This window comes from Panthera pardus, unplaced genomic scaffold, assembly GCF_024362965.1.
Source record: "Panthera pardus isolate Hobbes unplaced genomic scaffold, ASM2436296v1 HiC_scaffold_16, whole genome shotgun sequence".
Taxonomy (NCBI): Eukaryota; Metazoa; Chordata; class Mammalia; order Carnivora; family Felidae; genus Panthera; species Panthera pardus.
In genome coordinates, this window is record NW_026526721.1 from 135,866,640 (window position 1) to 135,885,618 (window position 18,979).

The following is an 18,979-nucleotide window of genomic DNA, read 5'->3' on the forward strand; positions in this document are numbered from 1 at the left end:
AAATGTTGGGGGAATTGTCAACCTACACTCAACAAGAGTGAGGGCAAAATTAAATACATTTTTGGAAAAAAGACTGAGAATTTGACCCTCATCAAAATGACTTCCAAAAGATATTCTTCAGAAACTTGGCTTTGGGAAGTCATGTATACAAATTAAGCCAGTTCAGGATAACCACTTAATAAAAGTAGAAATAAAGACAACTCCACTAATCCAATGGTAAACAGTTAAGAGAAAAAAGAAAATAAGGCAGAGTAGATAACATAAAAATATTTGCTGGAAATAAATCACATTATAGCAGTTATCACAATACATGTAAATGGACAGAATTTGTTAGGTAAAAGATGACAATTCAATTTGGACCAAAAACAAAATCTAGTAATATACTCTTTAATGAGATATATCTAAAACAGTAACATAGGAAGGCTTAAAAAAATGGAAAAATGATATAGTAAAAATGCTAATACTAACCATACACAGGCAAATATTAACCATATATAAGTTGCCTTAGCTATATCAGACATTAAGACACAGCACTACGAAGGAAAAAGAGTGACTACAACAGTGATAAAAGGAATAATTCACTAGGAAAATCAATAAATCCAGAAATTCTGTGGAAGGTGGTGTGTGTGTGTGTGTGTGTGTGTGTGTGTGTGTGTGTAGCAAATGATGAATCAGGCAAAATTGGTAAAGATACAAAAAAAAAATTGAAAACATTATGCAACATTGCATTCAACAATTAGAGAATTTATGTTCAAGGACATACAGTTAAACATTTGCAAAATTCAACAACTTTTACTAGTCACAAAAGATTTAAATACCAAAGAATCAACACCACGCAAATAAATTTTTTGATGTATTACAAAAAGAAGTGGAACTCACTTAAAGAACAATAACAATAGAAATCTCCAATTTGGTATGAAAAAAAATTTGTTTTACATAATAGGTCAAAAAAGAAATCACAAAGTTAGAAAATACTTGAAATCAAACTTGAGATATATACAAATCACACTAAAGAGGTCATGCAGTAAAACTAAGAGGCAAAAATTAATGCTTTTAAAAACTTAAGAGTAGGAGTGCTTGGCCGGCTCAGTGGGTGCAGTATGTGGCTCTTGATCCCAGGGTTGTGAGTTCGAGTTCCATGTTAGCAGAGATTACTTAAAAATAAAATCTTAAAAAATATAGATGAGGAAAACTAGACATCAAGGAGCTAAATAGAAGTTAGAAAAATTACAGCATAAACCCAAAGAATATGAACAAAGAAAATAACAAAAGCAGAAATTAATAAAGCAGAAAATGAAAAAACTGAGGATCAACAGAAGCTGGTCCTTTGAAAAGATTAACAAAATAAAAAAGATTAACAACTAGCAAAAAGGATTAAGTACAAAAGAAAGTAGATTCAAATAGGTAACAAAAAAGTGATGTAACTGCATAGTACAGAGATTTGAAAAAAAAATTTTATTTTAAATCCTTTATTTATTTTTGAGAGAGAGAGAGAGAGACAGAGCATGAGCAGGGGAGGGGCAGAGAGAGGGAGACACAGAATCCAAAGCAGGCTCCAGGCCCTGAGCTGTTAGCACAGAGCCTGACGCGGGGCTTGAACCCACGAACTGTGAGATCATGATCTGAGCCGAAGTCAGACGCTTATCCAAACGAGCCACCCGGGCGCCCCTGAAAAAAATTTTTTAAATAATATACCATTAAATAAAACATAGAAATTTGCAATTTGTAAGAAAAATGTAATTTAACTGAATAGAATCAAGAATTAGAGAACTCTTATAATCATTAAAAAAATCAAGACAAAAATTTGCCTACAAAAGCACAGGATAAAATAGTTTCAATTGCAAAGTTTTACCAAATGTGAATAGGTACCATTTGTTCCAGAGAGCAAAAAAGGAAGGTTCAACTAATTTTAAGAGTGGCCATGCTACCAAAAATGTATATGGGAAAGGATATAGGCAAATTTATGATCATAGGTATAAAAAAATGCCTAAAATATTAAGAAATCAATTCCATCTATGTCTTTTAAAAAAACTTGTGACTTACAAGAAAAGATACGGGAAAAACTTCATGACATTGGATTAGGCAATGATTTCTTAAGTATAACAATCAAAAGTAAAGAAAACAAAAGGAAAAATTGATAAATTGAACTTAATCAAAATTAAAAACTTGTGCATCAGAGGACACTCCCAACAGTAAAAGGGCAACCCACATAATGGGGGAAAACATTTGCAAATCACAGATTGGATAAGGGATTAATATCTAGAATGTTTTAGGAACTCCTCTAAGATTCAACAACAAAAACATCCCAATTCAAAAATGGGAATAGGACTGGAAGAGACATTTTTCTGAAGAAGGTATATAAATGGACAATAAGCACATGAAAAGATGTTTAACATCATTAATCACTGGGGTAATGCAAGTCAATACCACAATGAGATGTCACTTCACACCCATTAGGATAGGAATTATGAAAAAACCCCACAAGTATTAGCAAGGATATGGAAAAATTGGGATCCTTGTGCATTGCTGGTGGGAATGAAAAATGGTTCAACCACTCTGGAATACAGCATGTTGGTTCATCAAAACATAGAATTACCATATTATCAACAGTTCTGCTTCTGGATACATATCCAAAAGAATTAAAAGCAGGATCTCAAGCAGATCTTTGTACATCCATGTTCACTGCAACATTCTTTCTTTTTTTTAATGTCTATTTATTTTTGAGAGACAGAGATGTGGCATGAGTGGGGGAGGGGCAGAGAGAAAGAGGGAGACACAGAATCAGAAGCAGGCTCCAGGCTCTGAGCTGTCAGCACAGAGCCCAACGTGGGGCTCAAACTCATGAGCTGTGAGATCATGACCTGAGCTGAAGTCGGACGCTCAGCTGACTGAGCCACCCAGGCGCCCCTCAACATTATTTCTAATAGACAAAAAGTGGGAACAACCCTAATGCCCATTGATAAACAAAATGTGGTACATATATCCAATGGAATACTACTGAGGCTTAAAAAGGAATGAAATTCTGGTATGTGTGGACATGTATGAAACATGCTATGGCATGGATAAAACATTATGTTAAATAAGCCAGATACAAAAGGGGAAATACTGTATATACTCATTTATATGAGGTACCTGGAACAGTCAATTTCATAGAGCCATAAAGTAGCATAGTGGTTACTAAGAGATGGGGTGGGGTGGAGTAAATGGGTAGTTATTTAATGAATACAGAGTTTCAGTTTGGGATGATGAAAAAGTTCTGGAGACGGGTAACAGTGATGATTGCACAGCAATGTGAATGTACATGAACTATACACTTAAAAATGATCAAAATGATACTTACTATATTTTACCGCCAAACCAAAAAAAAAAAAAAAAAAAAAAAAGTGATTATACAGTACCCAGCCCATAGCTAGACAAATAAACCAATAGAAAGAAATTTCGGTGTGTGACAAAGAGAGTGGTATTCATCAGTGGGGAAAAGATAGATTAGTCAATGAATAGTGCTAAGGCAATGGGCTATTCTCATGGAAAATAAAATCAGATCCCCATTCCACAAAATGCTACACAGTTAAAGACCTAAGTGAAAAAGCAAAACAAATTTTAGAGAAAAATTTTAAGCAAAAAGGTGACAGAGGATATTAATATTTAAAATTCTTCAACGTCAAAAAACATAAGGTAAAAATAAAGTAGAAAAAGAAAGCTATAGCCCATGTAAATAAAGACAAGGAATACTATCTAGAATATATAAAGAGCCCTATTCTATTAAGAAAAAGACACTCTAGTTGAAAAGTGGGCAAAATATACAATAATTCATAGAAGGAATGAGTGACCAATATTTGAATTCTCACAAGTAATTAACTCAATGAGATAATATCTCATAAGTAATTAAAACAAAGAAAAGCCATTTGACATTCATTGGCTTAGGTAATTTTATGTCCAATAATGCCAAGTGATACTGTGTGGGGAAACTAGAACTTACAAATTGCTCTTAGGAGAGTGATAACACTCCTTGTGTCAGGAGAATTGGTACAACCACTTTAGAGAGCAGCTCCCCTTCTAGGTATCCACTCCATGGAAACTTATTCACATGTGTGCAAGAATGCAGAATATTCACCGCAGCACTAATTTGTAATAATGGAAATAGTGGAAGCAAATTATCTCTCAAAATAGTAAGTCTAGTTTATTTATATAACTGTACGATGAAAATAATCTACATCTGCCAACATGGATAAATCTCAAAAACATTGGTGAGTTAAGTAAAAGTCAGTTGCAAAAAGGTACGTACAATGTAACATTCACGTAAAATGTTAACATACAAAACGATTCTTAACAGTCTAGGGATAAACAGTAAGAATACAGAAATATTAAAAGTGTAAAAACACCAAATTTCAAATTGCCCAATAGTGCAATCACTTTCTATAGCGATGGAAATGTTCTATATCTGCACTGACCCTACTATGGTAACGACTAACTAAGGAACTATCCTGAAAGTCCAAACATAATAATTTGCTGAGGTGTCACTGAACAGTATACACCTAGGCAGCTTGGTATTTAGAGCTAGTCACTTGCCTAGTCCCAGAACCTAAGCAACCATCAGTTCATGATCTCACATTTTACTTTCGCAGAAGATACATTTTGAGTAAAATTAAAAGTTTTAGGCAGTTTAAGAAATTGGGCTTATGTCCGGTTATTTTTATTTAAAAGAAAAAATAAACCAAATTTATTAGTGGTATGAGAAAAAAGCATCACATTTGAAATATAGTTTTGAAGACATTTTCATGATCTAGGGTTCAGTCAAAGAATATTCCATGGCAATAGTTCAACCCTTTTGTGGACTATCTTACAGATTCTCTCTTGGAGAGATAGGAGGTGTAGTAGGATGAATTTAAACAGCATCCAAAAAACACTTCACTGTATTTGCTTCATACTTTTTTTTTAGAACTGCGTCTGGGATCCTTTTTCTGTTTGAAAATAGGAGAATTCAAGAAACACAAATCTGTAAAAGGGTCTCCTCTTCTCAGTTTCCTAGAAGGATAAAAAGAACTCTTAGGAATAATTATAAGCATCCCAGCACCATCTTACCCTTCAATATAAAGTTATTGTGACATATGCCAGTGTTAATATTCCCACTTCAGTTTTTAATCAAAATTTGATATTTCAAATAAGACACTCTTGAACAAAGCTCCAAACCTTACTCCCCTCACCCCCGACATTTATCATTAAAAGTGGGTTCCCACAAATACTTACGAAATGAGTGTGGGTTCCTTATAGTTCATACTGACTGTGCACCTACGCTTTGGCAGAGACACTGCTGGGCTTTCTTTATTCTTTTTTGGAGAAAGAGAAAGTTTTCTGACTTTCAGTACAGGATACAAGGGAGCATTGGTGATATCCTTCAGGCTAAAATGAGGTGAGCGGTGAGTTTTAGGTAGTGCACCTACGAAGACAACTTTTACTGAATATGGTTCCAAATTAAAAAAAAAAACAAAGCAGGAACTAAAATCATATGCAATTACAGATCCTAAACATATACAAATCCAGCATTGTATTATATAGATTTTTTTTAACCCATTCATCATTTTTCCATCCCAGATAACACTGAAATATCAATTACTATAGGTGTGAAGAGCTAATACAACAGGTTACTAAGACTTAAAATTCTTTTTTTTTTTCCTAAGACTTAAATTCCTTAAAAAAATTAAAATTCTTCTAGGATAGCTTGGGCATAATGAATTACGTTAAATCACAGAATTTCATTTTAGTTCCATCTTGCTTTGTAGAATCATCAAGGCCTCCATCTTTTTCATAACCATAATTTATCAAGTGGCTTCCTATAGTCTTAAAAAAGCTACGTAAACTCACTTTATTAAATAAATGAGAATTCTACATCATAGTCTCTGTGTAAACCAGCAGGAAGGGGATTCCCTCTGGTAAAGCTAGTATGTTAAAAAGTTACCAATGTTTTTCCTATCATAAACATTCAAGTTATTCTACTTTGGAGCTAGATCTATATTGGGTGTCAGGTACCCAGCACACAAAGAACACTGCAAGACAATTCTTCAAACGGCTCTAAAAAGCAAGTTGTTTTTCCATTACAAACGAAATTATAACTGTAAAATGACTATTTTTAGCAACCATGCTCTCCAGAGTTATCTAGGTTTCAAATACTGTCTTTTTTGTCTCCACTTACACATATTGCACTATACTAATTATTCCAACTTTTAGTTTGGAAAATATGGTTAAGCAACATCTACTCACTTGCTATATTCTGGAATATTGCTTCTCAAAATCAATGTATCTACAAATCCCCCAGGGAACTTGTGAAAAAGATGCAGATTCTGATTCAAGGGTATGGCCTGAGATTCTGAATTTTTAAGAAGTTTCAAGGTAATGGTGATGCTGATGATCTGGGGATAAAATTCTGAGTAATACTATCTTAGAGTGTAATTTTTTTCTTTTAAAAACTTATTATGTAAAATTTCAAGTATACACAAATATGGAGACAACAATATAATGAACCCCCAGTTACCCAGCTTCAGTAATTATCAACATTTTGCCAATCTTGATTTACATTAACATTATTATAGCATATTTAAAAAAACAAAACATGGTTGCATACTACCACTGCCTAACTTTGGGAAGTCATTTAAATTTTTTAGGCTTTCAGTTTTCTTATAAACAATATAAGGATGTTGATACCTACACTTTATTTATTTATTATTTTGTTTTACACCTGCACTTTATAAAGTTATCCTGAGGATCAGATGTTTTGGGAATGCTACAACCTGACCACATATATTAGTTTTACCACAATAACAATTTCCCAGATGAGAATCTTTGTGGGCAGATGCAGGCTGTTATCAACTTTTGAACCATGCTACTTTTGATCTATAAAAGCAAGATTTTCTAAGCCACAGTTTTTAGATGTCTTACAAATGTCTTACAAAAAAATACTAAGCCCAATAACTGAGGGAAAAGTTTGGCTTAGTGTTTGGCCACCTTTCACTAACTAGAACGAATCAATTTAAAATCGCGGTTCCTGTCAAACTGAATATGAAGCAAAGCCATTAAAATGATAGGTCACCGGATTCAAATTTGATTTCATTTTCAAAGACCTGTGTCAGGTGAGTGTATAAAAGATATTTTAATTCAACCTAACTCCACCAAAAAGTTTTTCTTACTTTGGAAGTCTTCATTTACTGAAGTTAAAAATACTTTCTCCATAACAAGTAGTATTGTTCTTAAAGAAGATTTAAATTAGCTTAAAGTAGGTCATAGCCATACAATTGTGATTTCCACCCCCAACCCGCCATTGTTTAATCAGACTGTAACTACCCCCAAAGAGACAGATGGCAAGTCTCTAACCTCCCCCAGAGAAACAGATGGTAAGTATAGCCTATAAGCATCAGGAGTGATCATTTATTATAAACATTAAAAATGCACGCGAACAAGTAGATCACTTACTGATAGGAGTTTTTATAAGCTTAGTGCCCTCTATCTCTTTTTCAGCCCTGTGTTTTAGCGCTCTTTTAGGTCTCGGCCTGCTGACTGGGCTCCCAGCTGGTTCACTGGAGAGACCTTGACTGTACTTGCAAGTGGGCAAATAGAGGTCATCAGAGTCATCTCCTGAACCACTTGATTCACAGACGCTCAATTCAGGTTCACTGGTGTTTTCTCCTCTGTTAGAATCATTGTTAATTTTTTGTCGGAAAGGAGTGAGATGAATTCCCTCTTCCAGATTAAAATTGTAGGCATCACTGGAAGTGACAGATTCATCCAACTTTTCTTTGGAGACAGTTTTTTTATTTTCACTTTTGCTCGCTTTATACTTTGATACAGATTTTGATTTTTTCCTTCTGTTACCTTTTCTTTTCTCTTCTCCTTTTCTTCCTTGTGCACCTCTGCGCTTATTTTTAGTATGTTCAGGTTTATACTCTAAGATGTCTTCTTTTGTTTTAGTGGATCTTTCTGGGTCAATCAGCTTTGGTGATAAGTTAATTTGATCATTATTCCATTGACAAACATTTTGTTCCACGTTTTCAGGTAAGTGCATATTTACTACTGGGTCTACACATCTAATTCTTTCCAATTCAAAGGACTGCTCTGAGAAATGACTGATTTCAAAATCATCCAAGGTATTGAACTGACATAGATTATTAAAATGTTTCTTTAAACTGCGACGGACAGATACAGTTCTAGGTAAGACATTATCAGTAGATTTATCGTCATCTGAATTCAAATCAAATCCCAGTCTGTCTTGAGAAATAGGTATTTGCTCTGAGAATTTAAAAGATAAATGAGAAAAAAATAGTTTAACTTTATGGAAATTTTAAATTCAGTAATCTTAGAACTCAAAATTAAAAATGAAATAAATGAAAGGTCAGTTTGTAGTTGCGCATTTGCTATAAGCAAATAAAAATCTGGGGAACTTAGTACTACCATCTAATTTTTTTGGCACTGATCAATCGATGGGTTCTATCTGACTTGTGAAAGAATCTTACATAACGTCCAAACATGTTCTAACTGGGGGTTTTCTGTGTCCCTAGTTTAAAGGTTTAAAGAAAAAGTAGTTGGCTATATGTATCTATGTGTATAGGATTCAGTGGGAGAGAACCTCATATTCTAAAGTAAAGTAAAGTAAGACCAGTACACTGAGAAAGTGGGAGCTAAGATGTTCTTTGAAATCCCAGTAAAACTGCGATAATTACAAAGCCTTTCAGGTAAGAAATATAGTAAGCATTTTTAGGGAAAGGTTCTGCTTATTCAAATGCCATCCGTTCTTCAAAGCATTGAGAACAGGGACACGCCAATTTAGAAATGGAAAGAATGGCATAGCTTTGGAGGTCGGCTTTCAGTTAAATGCTAGCTCTTACCTTTTGGGCTACTTTTTGTGTGATACTTTACTTCTTTGAGTATATATAAAATGGGACCAACTGTACCTATATTCTAAGGTTGTTGTGAGGGTTAAGTGAGATAATGTAAAATGGCTAACACAGCTTGGCAAATAGTAGGGCTCAGTAAACTGCAGCCAGTTATAGCTGATAGCTGATAACAAAATAAATAGATATATTTTTAAACTGTTATATTCTGTGTAAAATAAACAGATTTGCTTTGAGCAGAAGAATGCCAGATGAGCATACTTAAAAAGTTAAAAAAAAAAATTAGAGAAATTTAATTATGTTACTTGTTCTCAAAGATCTCATCTTGCCCTTAATATTTTTACATTTTCACTTGAATTACCTTCTATTTGGAATGATTCTCCTTGTCCTGGAAGGTGAGCTTCCTGAAGAGGAACTTGTCTAGCCAAAGAAAAACTGAAATTTATTTAAGAATTATGTAACAAAAAGAAATTTAAGATTTTCTTAAGTTTTTCTCTTAGTATCATTTCATAATCCTATTCTAAATCTGCTAAGTATCAAAGAAAACAAAAAACCTTTCTGCTGATTATATGGAGCCTTGTTTGTTATAAGTGACATTCAACTCCACTGGAGGAACTACCTTATCTATTTGGACACTTACTCCTGATGACATGCCATAACTCGTAATTCCATTAACCTGGAGAAACAGCCAGTCAAAACTGACTTATATATTACAGAAGTGCAATTTGATTACTCAACTCTTTAGCAGCCTATTTCATCATTAGCTGACCTGTTTTGTTTTTTTTTTTTTTTTTGTAGCATAGGTTTTTATGGTGCCTAACTACTGACCCCTCTGAAGTTAATACTATTTATTTCCTTTAAAAATCTTGTCCCCCTTGTAGCTCATGAAACAATTTTCTTTATGCTTTAATACTATTACTGGCTGTTTCATTCTAATTATAATTTTATTCTTTATTTCCTATAGAGAATTTTCCCTCTAGACATCAAATTTTAAATACAGGTTTAGGTAATAGAGTTATGGTAACTAATTAATAACAATTTCAGGACTCTTATAAAAATTCAATTACCCCATTTTACTTTTTGACCATTACATAAATATTTTGTCAGGTGTTACAGTTGAACAGCTTTTAAACTATTCGTGATTAAAAATATGGGGGCAGAAACTATCTTTGTGATTACTTTTGTGAAGAGAAGGGCATAGACTTGAAAGGGATATGAGGAGATGGTTTATAGCAGTTCTTAATTGGGGATAATCATATCCCCTCAGCAGATACATGGCACTGTCTGGAGACATTTTTGGTTGTCTTAACTGGGGGAAGGAAGTGGCATTGGCATTTAGTGGTAGAGGCCAAGGATGCTGCTAAATATCCCAAAATGCTTAGGATAGCCCTCCACAACAAAGAATGATCTGGCCTAAAATGTCAATAATGCTGAAACTGAGAAAGCCCAGCTAGAGGGACAGCAGTGCTCTATATCATAATTGAGATTTTGGTTCCACAGGTGTATACATTAGTCAAACTCATTGAACTGTATAATTAAGATCTGCACACTTCACTGTATGTAATTATATCTCAGTAATTCATAAACAAAGTGTACTTGATCCAAGAGAAGGGGAAGAGGGTATATGGGGTCTGACTGTATTTAGGAATGAATTGGATTAGCAAGACAGGGTGATAGCTGTGCTAAATGTGATGTTTTATTATATTTCATTTCTAAACCAGACTATTTGTAGCACTGGCAAAATACCGTCATTTGAATAAACAATCCTCCTTAGAATAAAAACATGATATCACAAAAATATAACTGAAGGAATTCAATTATATTTAAATAGCTAGCTTAATCCTAACATCAAAAAGGTAAATATAAGAAAGTTTTGGCTTAGCTACATGTAACAGAATATCAACATATCAAATTTTTTAAAATGCATTTTTAGTAGAGAAACATCAGACTCCAAACACAAGAATCAATACGATGCAAATTTTCTTTCATAAATGTGTCAGAGAATTAAATCTTTTTTGACATTAGTAATCATAATAATGAATTTGATACCAACGGTAAATCCTTCACAAATAAATCCCCGGAGTTGTCACTACTGGTGGCCATTCCAGAGGGACATACTTCCTGGTTCTGTTAATATATGAAAACAAAGAAAACACTGGTACAACTGAAATATTCATAACAAAACATTCATTTATTCAACAATAAAAATGTACCAACAGTCTACTATGGTGCCAGGCCGTGTTCTAGGAACCAAGTCTCTAGCAGCTAAGAAATATATTTAAGTCCAACTCTCTTAAAGCTTACATTCTAGTGTAGAGAGAGAAAAATTTTAAATGAAAGGAAAGAGATACATAAATAATTTCAGATAGTGATAAAGTGCTATGAAGGAAATACTCAGAGTTGAAGTGACAGAGAGTGATTGAGGTTGGAGGTTCCCTTAGACCTTCATCTGAAATCTAAAGAATGCAAAGGAGCCAGCCACTGAAAAGAGGAGGGAAAGAAAAAGTGGTGGAAACAACAAATACAAAAGTCATGAAGTAGGAAAAGCTTTGCTGTGTTTAGAAAAGAAAGGCCACTGTGGCTGGACATATATGAATTCTCTCATAGTGAGAACAGGAGGGGATGTGTACTCAGAGACCAGGTAACACGGCGCCTTGGGAGTCAGGAGTTTGGATTTTAGTCCAAGTGTGATACGAAGTTACTTAATCGTTAAGCAGGGAAGTGAAATGATTTAAGTTTTAAAAAGATCAGTCTGACCACTATGTGGAACATGGATTGAAAGGGGCCAAGAGAAGAAGGAGTTAGGAAGTCATTGTAGTAAATCTAGCAAGACGTGTATCAGCTAGGACTTGAGTCCCGTAGCTACAGAGGTGAAGCCCAGCAGACGGTGTTGAGAGAACAAAGATGCTGAGATTGAATCGGCGTGGAAGTGGGGACAGTGAGGGAGAGGGAAGCCTCTTTGGTTTGGACTTGAGCAGATGGTAGGTTGTTTTATGAGATGAGTAAGACGGACAGACAAAGGCAGAAGTACACAATATCTTTGGGAGAGGGAAAATAGAGTTGTACTTTGTACAAAATGTTTGAGATCCTTGGGGCGCCTGGGTGACTCAGTCGGTTAAGCATCCGACTTCACCTAAGGTCATGATCTTGCAGTTCATGAGTTTGAGCCCCGCGTTGGGCTCTGTGCTGACAGCTCAGAGCCTGGAGCTTGTTTCAGGTTCTGTGTCTCCCACTCTCTCTGCCCCTTTCCTGCTCATGCTCTGTCTCTCAAAACTAAATAAACGCTAAAAAAAATGTTTAAGATCCTTTATAAATATTTCAGTGGATAAATCAAGTAGTAGTCGTGTGTGTGTGTGTGTGTGTGTGTGTGTGTGTGTGTGTGTGTGTTGAGCTATAAATTTGGAAGTCCCCAGCAGAGAGTATTTAAAGCATGGGAAGGGGGTAAGATAAGATGGATCTAGGACAATTGACATTTGAAACTAAAGAAGAAGTGAGCAAACGAGACAGACATGTAATAGTCAGAAAGGCAGGACAACTACGAGAGTATGGTAGTAGGAAAGCTAGGAGATTATAAAGTATGTTACTACATAAAGGTCAAGAAGAACGAGAGGTGGCCACTAAATTTGGTAATAGGGGAGTTGTGGGGACCTTGGCACAGTGACCATAGAATGATGGGGATAAAAGCCAGATAAGAGGGAGTTCAAATGTAAATAGAAGCTGAGGAGGTGAGAACAGTAAGTGCACTGTTTGTCTCTGCTAAAGTTCTGCTGTGAAGGGAAGCAGAGAAATGAGGAGGTAGAGGGATATGAAATCGGGAGAGGTTTCATTTATTTTCTTTTCCTCTTAAGGCAAAAGATGCTAAAGCACATCTGTATGACAGCTAGAATGAGTCAGTCAAGAGGCAGATCCGTGTTGAAAGAGTGCAAACTTTCAGGACCAAAGTGCTTGAGGGCAAGAGAAAAGGGGAATGTGATGCACAGGGAAAGGCTTGGCCTTTGATAGGAGCAGAGACACTTTTCCCACTGTGACAGGAGGGAAGACAGAGAACACACTGCAGATACGGGCAGATTTGTAGATTTGTATTAGGAAGGTAAGAGTTCTGGACTGATTCCTTCGAAGTCACTCTAATTCAGTTCAGTTGTTTCTTGAAATTTGATGCACACATAATATGCTGATGTTATGATAGATTAAAACTGTTCAAGAGAAACAAAACAACTAGAAATTTAATCCTGTTAAAAGTTTTAAATTTATTTTCAGTATAGCTCATGTTCTAAATTTAAGTAGTGGTATTACTGAAGGTAAATAAAGGAGAATATTTAACTACAGAATAATATAATTTAGTAACAAGTTACTAAAAAGATCTATGATAAAATTTAGGAAACAAAAGGCTATTAGAAATTACTTTATGATTAATCCTTATAAACCAAGTTAACTAGTGGTAGGCAAAAAAACCCCATTCTTCTTATTAAAGCATTTTAAGTTTCTCCATTACTGATCGATTGACTTGATAAACATGTAAGCACAAGTATAGAATGATGGTTGAGGGGTGACACATGTAGCAAATGTATGGCAGAAAACAAACTCTGATGTTTTAAATGCTAAGAACACTTTTGCCCAGCAACTAATGTTTTTGTTTTTTTTAAGTTTCTTTATTTATTTTCAGAGTAAGACAGAAGGAGAGAGGGAGAGGGAGGGAGGCAGGGGGTGGGGGAGAGAGAGAGAGAGAGAGAGAAAATCCCATGCTGGCTACCCACTGTCAGTGCAGAGCCCGACATGGGGCTCGATCCCACAAACTGAGAGATCATGACCTGAGCTGAAACCAAGAGTCAGATGCTTGACTGACTGAGCCACTCAGGCGCCCCAGCTAATAATATGTTTTAATAAATACTCAGAAAGCATTGATAAATGTCAAAAGGCCTGCAATGACAGATTTTTTCCCCCATTGTTTTTGTGATTGTCTCATTGGGTATTCATTTCTCACTATTTATATATGATTTCACCAAAAACTTTGGAAAGGGAAAAGGAACATTCAAATGTCTTTGGAGGGATTTTTTTTTTTTTTCTTACTAGTTGACTGAACAAGGAAAAGAAAAAAAATTAGGAAAGATTATATTCTGAAGGGGAAAAAATCCCAAAAAACCAAAAAGTTTTAAATAATCTAACCCTCACATAAAGGAAAATTATATTAAATCTTTTATAGCCAATTCTCTGCTATACCGTATATGTATATATTGCATATATGTATGTGTATGTACATTCTGTATATCATACACAGAAAAAATATGGAATCACTTTCATCACTGACTCTTGCTGTCAGTGGAGAGGTGACTTTAATTCCCTTCCCGAGTCTTTACCCTTCCCCTAATCGCTATGGTCTGGCTTTCTTCTCTGGTTTCCTGGCCTAAGTGCCAACACAACTGTCTTCACTGGCACAGCAAACAGATGGCCGTCCAGGAAAAAAGTAAACTTGTTTCTGTCAACACCTGACATGCACCACTGCTTTCTCTCTCTCTGCCCCAAGTAGTTTTCCTGGGAAGAGGAAAGGAGAACCTGGCTCATCATTTCTCTCTTCTTGGGATCAATGTGCAGTGGGACACAAAGAATATCAAGCTTTCTCCACATCTGTTATATTTTGGCTGACCCTTCCATGTAACCTTGAATACAACAGAATAAGAGTAAAATATAAACAGCAAAATGTTTAGGATAGTTCTTGTTTGGGAATTAATGTATACCTTTCCTTATTTAACCAACTAGTAGGTAAAAAGGACTCTCCAAAAAACACTTAAATGCCCCCTCTCCCAAATTAAGGCAGTTCTTATAAGACTTCACTAGGTATAACACAGCTACATAGAAAAGCTAAGATTTATAGCACTGATTAAAACTTTTGGACTAGTCCGCTTCAACTATCACTTTTAGACCTTTAGCTGAGTTGCCCTATATTTGATTCACTTAGCTGAACGGTTGAAAGGACCAGCAGTGCAAAATGCTAAACTCTTTCTTCTGTACCTTGTCTTGCTACCTGCTTTCAGAACCAAGTTATACAAGCACAAGCCTCAATCATGTATGTTTTGATCAATTCACTAATAACAGAGCTATCGGTCAGTAATGAATTTATATAACATAATTGATCTAAATTACCAATTCACTGATTTCACATTTTTTCCTAAGAAATTCAACGTTTGTAATGAAAATACCTGAGTAGTTTCTCCGGTTTGTTGTGAAGCCAGTTTTTCTTTCAATGCATGTAGCTGACATGTGAGGTAGTAACATTCTTTTCTCAGTTGTAAGATGATATCTTGGGCTTCTCTCACTTTGGATTTTTCATTTTCCAAAGCTAAAGCTAACATTCTGTTGTTGTCTTGGTAGTTTTTTAACAGTGTAGAAGTGTTGGCTGAAAGAGGATAAATTTTTTTTATTATGTATTAAATATAAGCTTAAAAAGCGAAGCAAAAGGACAACATGAAAATCTCTTACTGATTATTTGGCATGGCGCAGGTATAAAAGACTTTCGTTTGCCGATCTCTGCCAAATTTTTACTCCTTTTCTCTTTCATTCGTTTCTTTATGTCTTCAAGACTATCTTGAAAGGACTTTTTAAGGCACCTTTCCTTGGCCATCTTCTGCCTAGGAATTTAAAACAGTAAAAAGTATTTAATTTTTCTAAGAGATAATATCAAATATAAAACAAGATGGAAAACACAGGTTGTTCATAAAGAATGGATTAAATAGACTTAGTAACTGTCGAATCAGCTTAAAGAAGCTGGCTAACCTGGTAATAACTTAGATTTTGCAGCTTTTAAACCTCATTAACATTTTGGCATAATGTTATCCTCCTCAGTACTTTACAGGGAAAATTAATAAATATGCATTTCAACCCAAAGACTCTGTAATATGGCACTTATTTATTCCTTAACAAATACCCACTGGGGGCTTGCTATATACCAGGCATTATGGGAAATACTTAATGTTATATTTTGATGTTATTATTATTTATGTTTCCTACAGACAATGTTTATGACCCACATTTAGTGTTTACTAGACTTACAGCATTAGTTCAGAGGTAATCTTGTATGTGGGCTTTGTTTTCCAGTTCTTCTCTACATTATTAATTTATCACATTAGGTCATTGGATAGAATTAATCAAGAAACAGTTATTCTTCCACACTCTTTTAACCCAATACTTAAGATTTGCACACACTCCCAAGACAGTCAAGGTAATCCTCAGAGGTTGAAACTATGTAGCACTACATACAATCTTAATAGGTTATTATAACAATTATAGAACTATAAAGAGCAGGAACTGAGGCAGAGCAACATGCCAGTTTTCTCAAAGTTATTTTTAAAACTCAGGTCTGTTAGCTCTTAGTAAATCATAACAGCAAACAAGACATTAAATAACAGTTGTTCCACATACAGTTGAAAGTAGTAAAACGAGCAGTGACAGTGAAATATGCTACTGAATATATTAACACATAAATATATTTAAATCCTTCAACGCTGCAAATCAGATTTGCTTAAATATTCTGCTACTAAGCGTATCGAACTACTTTTCATGAACATCTTTTACCCTAAATTGCACTTTGCAGATCACAAAATTGCAAGAAATAATTCCTGTTTCCTACAACCATACTTACAATTTTCACTCAAAAGATACCTTCATCTGCTCTAAGCTAGTCAAATAATTTTGCTGAACCTTACGTTTTCTTGAGTATTTTCTCCAGCCCATATTTATTTTCCTCTATGCACTGTCTAGGGGTGTTCAATGTAGAACTCATTTGTTATTTTCTCTTTGACAATGTAGATACAACACACACTGGGATGTTTCCAGTAGAGCTAACACAACTCTTTTTTTTTAAAGCACTAACGTTAAGTGGGTTGTATAAAAACAGCGTATCACAATGGGAGTTTTCAAAGTTCGAACAGGAGATGTTTGACAAGTCACCCAGATTAAGCAACTGATCAAGTTAGTTTAACAACGTACCTAAAATATTTTCGTCATTACCTTTAATTAACCTAAAATCACGAAAGAAAACTGCCGTATAAGAAGTTTCCTATCTAGGCCGAAGTACAGGGGGGTGTGGTGGAGAGAACGAACGGAAACAGGTCACAGGGCGGGATTGGGTCAGTCTCTAGAGCATTCGGTAAGGGGTCTGGATTCAGAAGAACCTGGAATATCTATCTGATCTCCGTCATAATGCTTCCATCATTCCTGCTGCTGAGGCAGCCAGGTACGACACCGACCAGTGCTAGCTTCTCCAGGCAAACCGAAGAAGCAAAACAGGACGTCAAGGGTATAGGGCTGCACAAAGAACAGCTGCCAGTTTGTGTGCCCTCACGTCAAGCCGGGCTTTAGCTACTAATGCTTTTACAGATCACGGAATCTACAAAATTCTGCAAGGCAGGGGGTTCGCGTCCCCATTTACTTAAGAGGAAAATGGAGCCTCAGGAAGCGCAAGTCGAGTGGACGAACAGAGAAAGTGTCGGGGTCAAACCGACTCCACAGCCCGAGCTTTTGGCCACCGAACTTAGAACGACAGAGAGACCCCTGAGGGCAGACGAACAGGGACCACGACACCCCAGTTCCACACCTGGAAAACCCGCGGCTTTCTCTTTCACGGAGGGGCTCGGGGAAAGTCGGGGGCGGGGGGTGTTGCCGGAAGAGGGCCGGGAGATCTTCCTCCCACAGGTACGTCCAAAACAGTACCTTGGCCACCACTTCTGCCGCAGCTGTCGCCCTCCTTCTTACATTCCAAGGTTTCGCGAAGCTGTCTGGCCGGCGTAGCCTGTGCTTCGGCCCCTCCAGGTCTAGGCCCCGTCCCCAGTCGCCCGCCGGCTAACGCCACCACATTCGAAATTCGCCGCCGCGCTCACCCATTGGCTGACTGGCAGGAGGTCACGTGAGGCGACTGCGCTGCCAGGAGTCCCGCGTCACCGGGCTGCGTCACGTGACTCACACCGAGCATCCACATCCGGGTATCTACCGTGCCCCCTCCCGAGGGGGCGGAGTCATTAGGGAGCGCCTTGACCTGTCGGTATGTTTCTGCCCAGAGTCATTGGCTTTTCGGGTTGGATCGGCTGCGATATCTCTAAGGGTGGGTATTTTAGGGCGTTCAAAAGCTTCCTGTTTCTTTAGTCTTACAGTTTCCCGTCTTTGGGATTGCACTCGAGGGCTCCCTCTTGTGAGAAGAATTTCCTTGATTGTCTGCCCGCCGAAGCGGTCGGCCGGCTGCACAGAGGCATCTTGTAGGGGACATTAAAACCAAAATAGGAAACAAATTTTGGATGAACAGGATTAGGGAAGTTGCAGATATCTGAAATATTCAGCCCCGGGTTCTTTGTCTGGCTACCTCTGGCGCTTTAACCCTCGGGAAATGGCACTAGCACACGTAAAGCTACTGATCCAGAAGTCTGGGAAATTTTCTTTATTGATATTTTATTCTCCCTTAGCCTTTCCACGTCCCGTCAATCACTGAGTCCTGTCAATTCTACCTTTTAGGTATTTTTCACGTCCAAACCCCACTATTTTCCATACCCCAATCCAGCCAAATACCTAATCTTAACTGTGAACTGTACCAGTACCTACTCTGATCGCGGACTCCACTCCCTTATGTTATTCATAGAATGATGGTTTGACAAAGCAAATATGATTGAATATGAAACTCTTAAATAGCTCCTCACTGCATTTAAGATAGAGTTCAAACTCCTAAAGGTATTTGGTCATTGAAGAACTCCATGGTTCTATGTTCCACCTCTTCTGAATTTTCTTTCATTTCCTTGTAATTCATCTTGCTGCTTTTGCCCATGCTGTTTTGTTGGTCAAGAACAGTCTTTCTTCTTTCTGAGACCAGTTAGTCTTACTCATGCCGCAGGTCATTGTAGAGGTGAATTCTTCCAGAAAGCCTTATCTGTTCCCAAAGACTCCTTAATAGTCCGATTTGTACATCCTTAGTGCTATGCATGCACTTTTCCTTTGGTACCCCTTGTGGCATTGACTTGTCATTCATTGCCTATTTGTTCAACTTGCATAAGGGTAGAACTATACATGCCTGCTTATAGTTGAATATTCAGCCTTTAATTAGCAATTTGCAGTTAGTAAATATT

The 18,979-nt window shown here is 36.5% G+C and overlaps 1 protein-coding gene across 2 annotated transcripts; it reads right to left on the reverse strand.

The window, feature by feature from the left end:
- Positions 1 to 4,154: 4,154 nt before the first annotated feature.
- SGO1 (shugoshin 1) lies at positions 4,155 to 17,761 on the reverse strand. 2 transcript variants are annotated; one of them, XM_019435260.2, is made up of 8 exons: positions 17,467 to 17,761; positions 15,354 to 15,502; positions 15,074 to 15,270; positions 10,933 to 11,006; positions 9,241 to 9,299; positions 7,465 to 8,277; positions 5,248 to 5,437; positions 4,155 to 5,025 (listed from the first exon to the last, which is right to left on the reverse strand). In XM_019435260.2, exons 2-8 carry the CDS (start codon positions 15,493 to 15,495, stop codon positions 4,923 to 4,925), a joined length of 1,578 nt encoding a protein of 525 aa, XP_019290805.2. In that variant the 5' UTR covers positions 15,496 to 15,502; positions 17,467 to 17,761; the 3' UTR covers positions 4,155 to 4,922. The 2 variants fall into 2 exon arrangements, with proteins under 2 accessions (XP_019290805.2, XP_019290800.2); XM_019435255.2 differs by having other exon boundaries at positions 17,583 to 17,759.
- Positions 17,762 to 18,979: the final 1,218 nt, after the last annotated feature.

Bases quoted from the DNA above. Each gene is read 5' to 3' on its own strand.
- SGO1 (XM_019435260.2), bottom strand. From the start codon at position 15,495: ATGGCCAAGGAAAGGTGCCTTAAAAAGTCCTTTCAAGATAGTCTTGAA. The intron at 15,271-15,353 runs GTAAGAGATTTT...ATCCTCTTTCAG, and splicing joins TGCGCCATGCCAAATAATCA to CCAACACTTCTACACTGTTA. The intron at 9,300-10,932 runs GTTGGTATCAAA...TTCTTTGGCTAG, and splicing joins TTATTTGTGAAGGATTTACC to ACAAGTTCCTCTTCAGGAAG.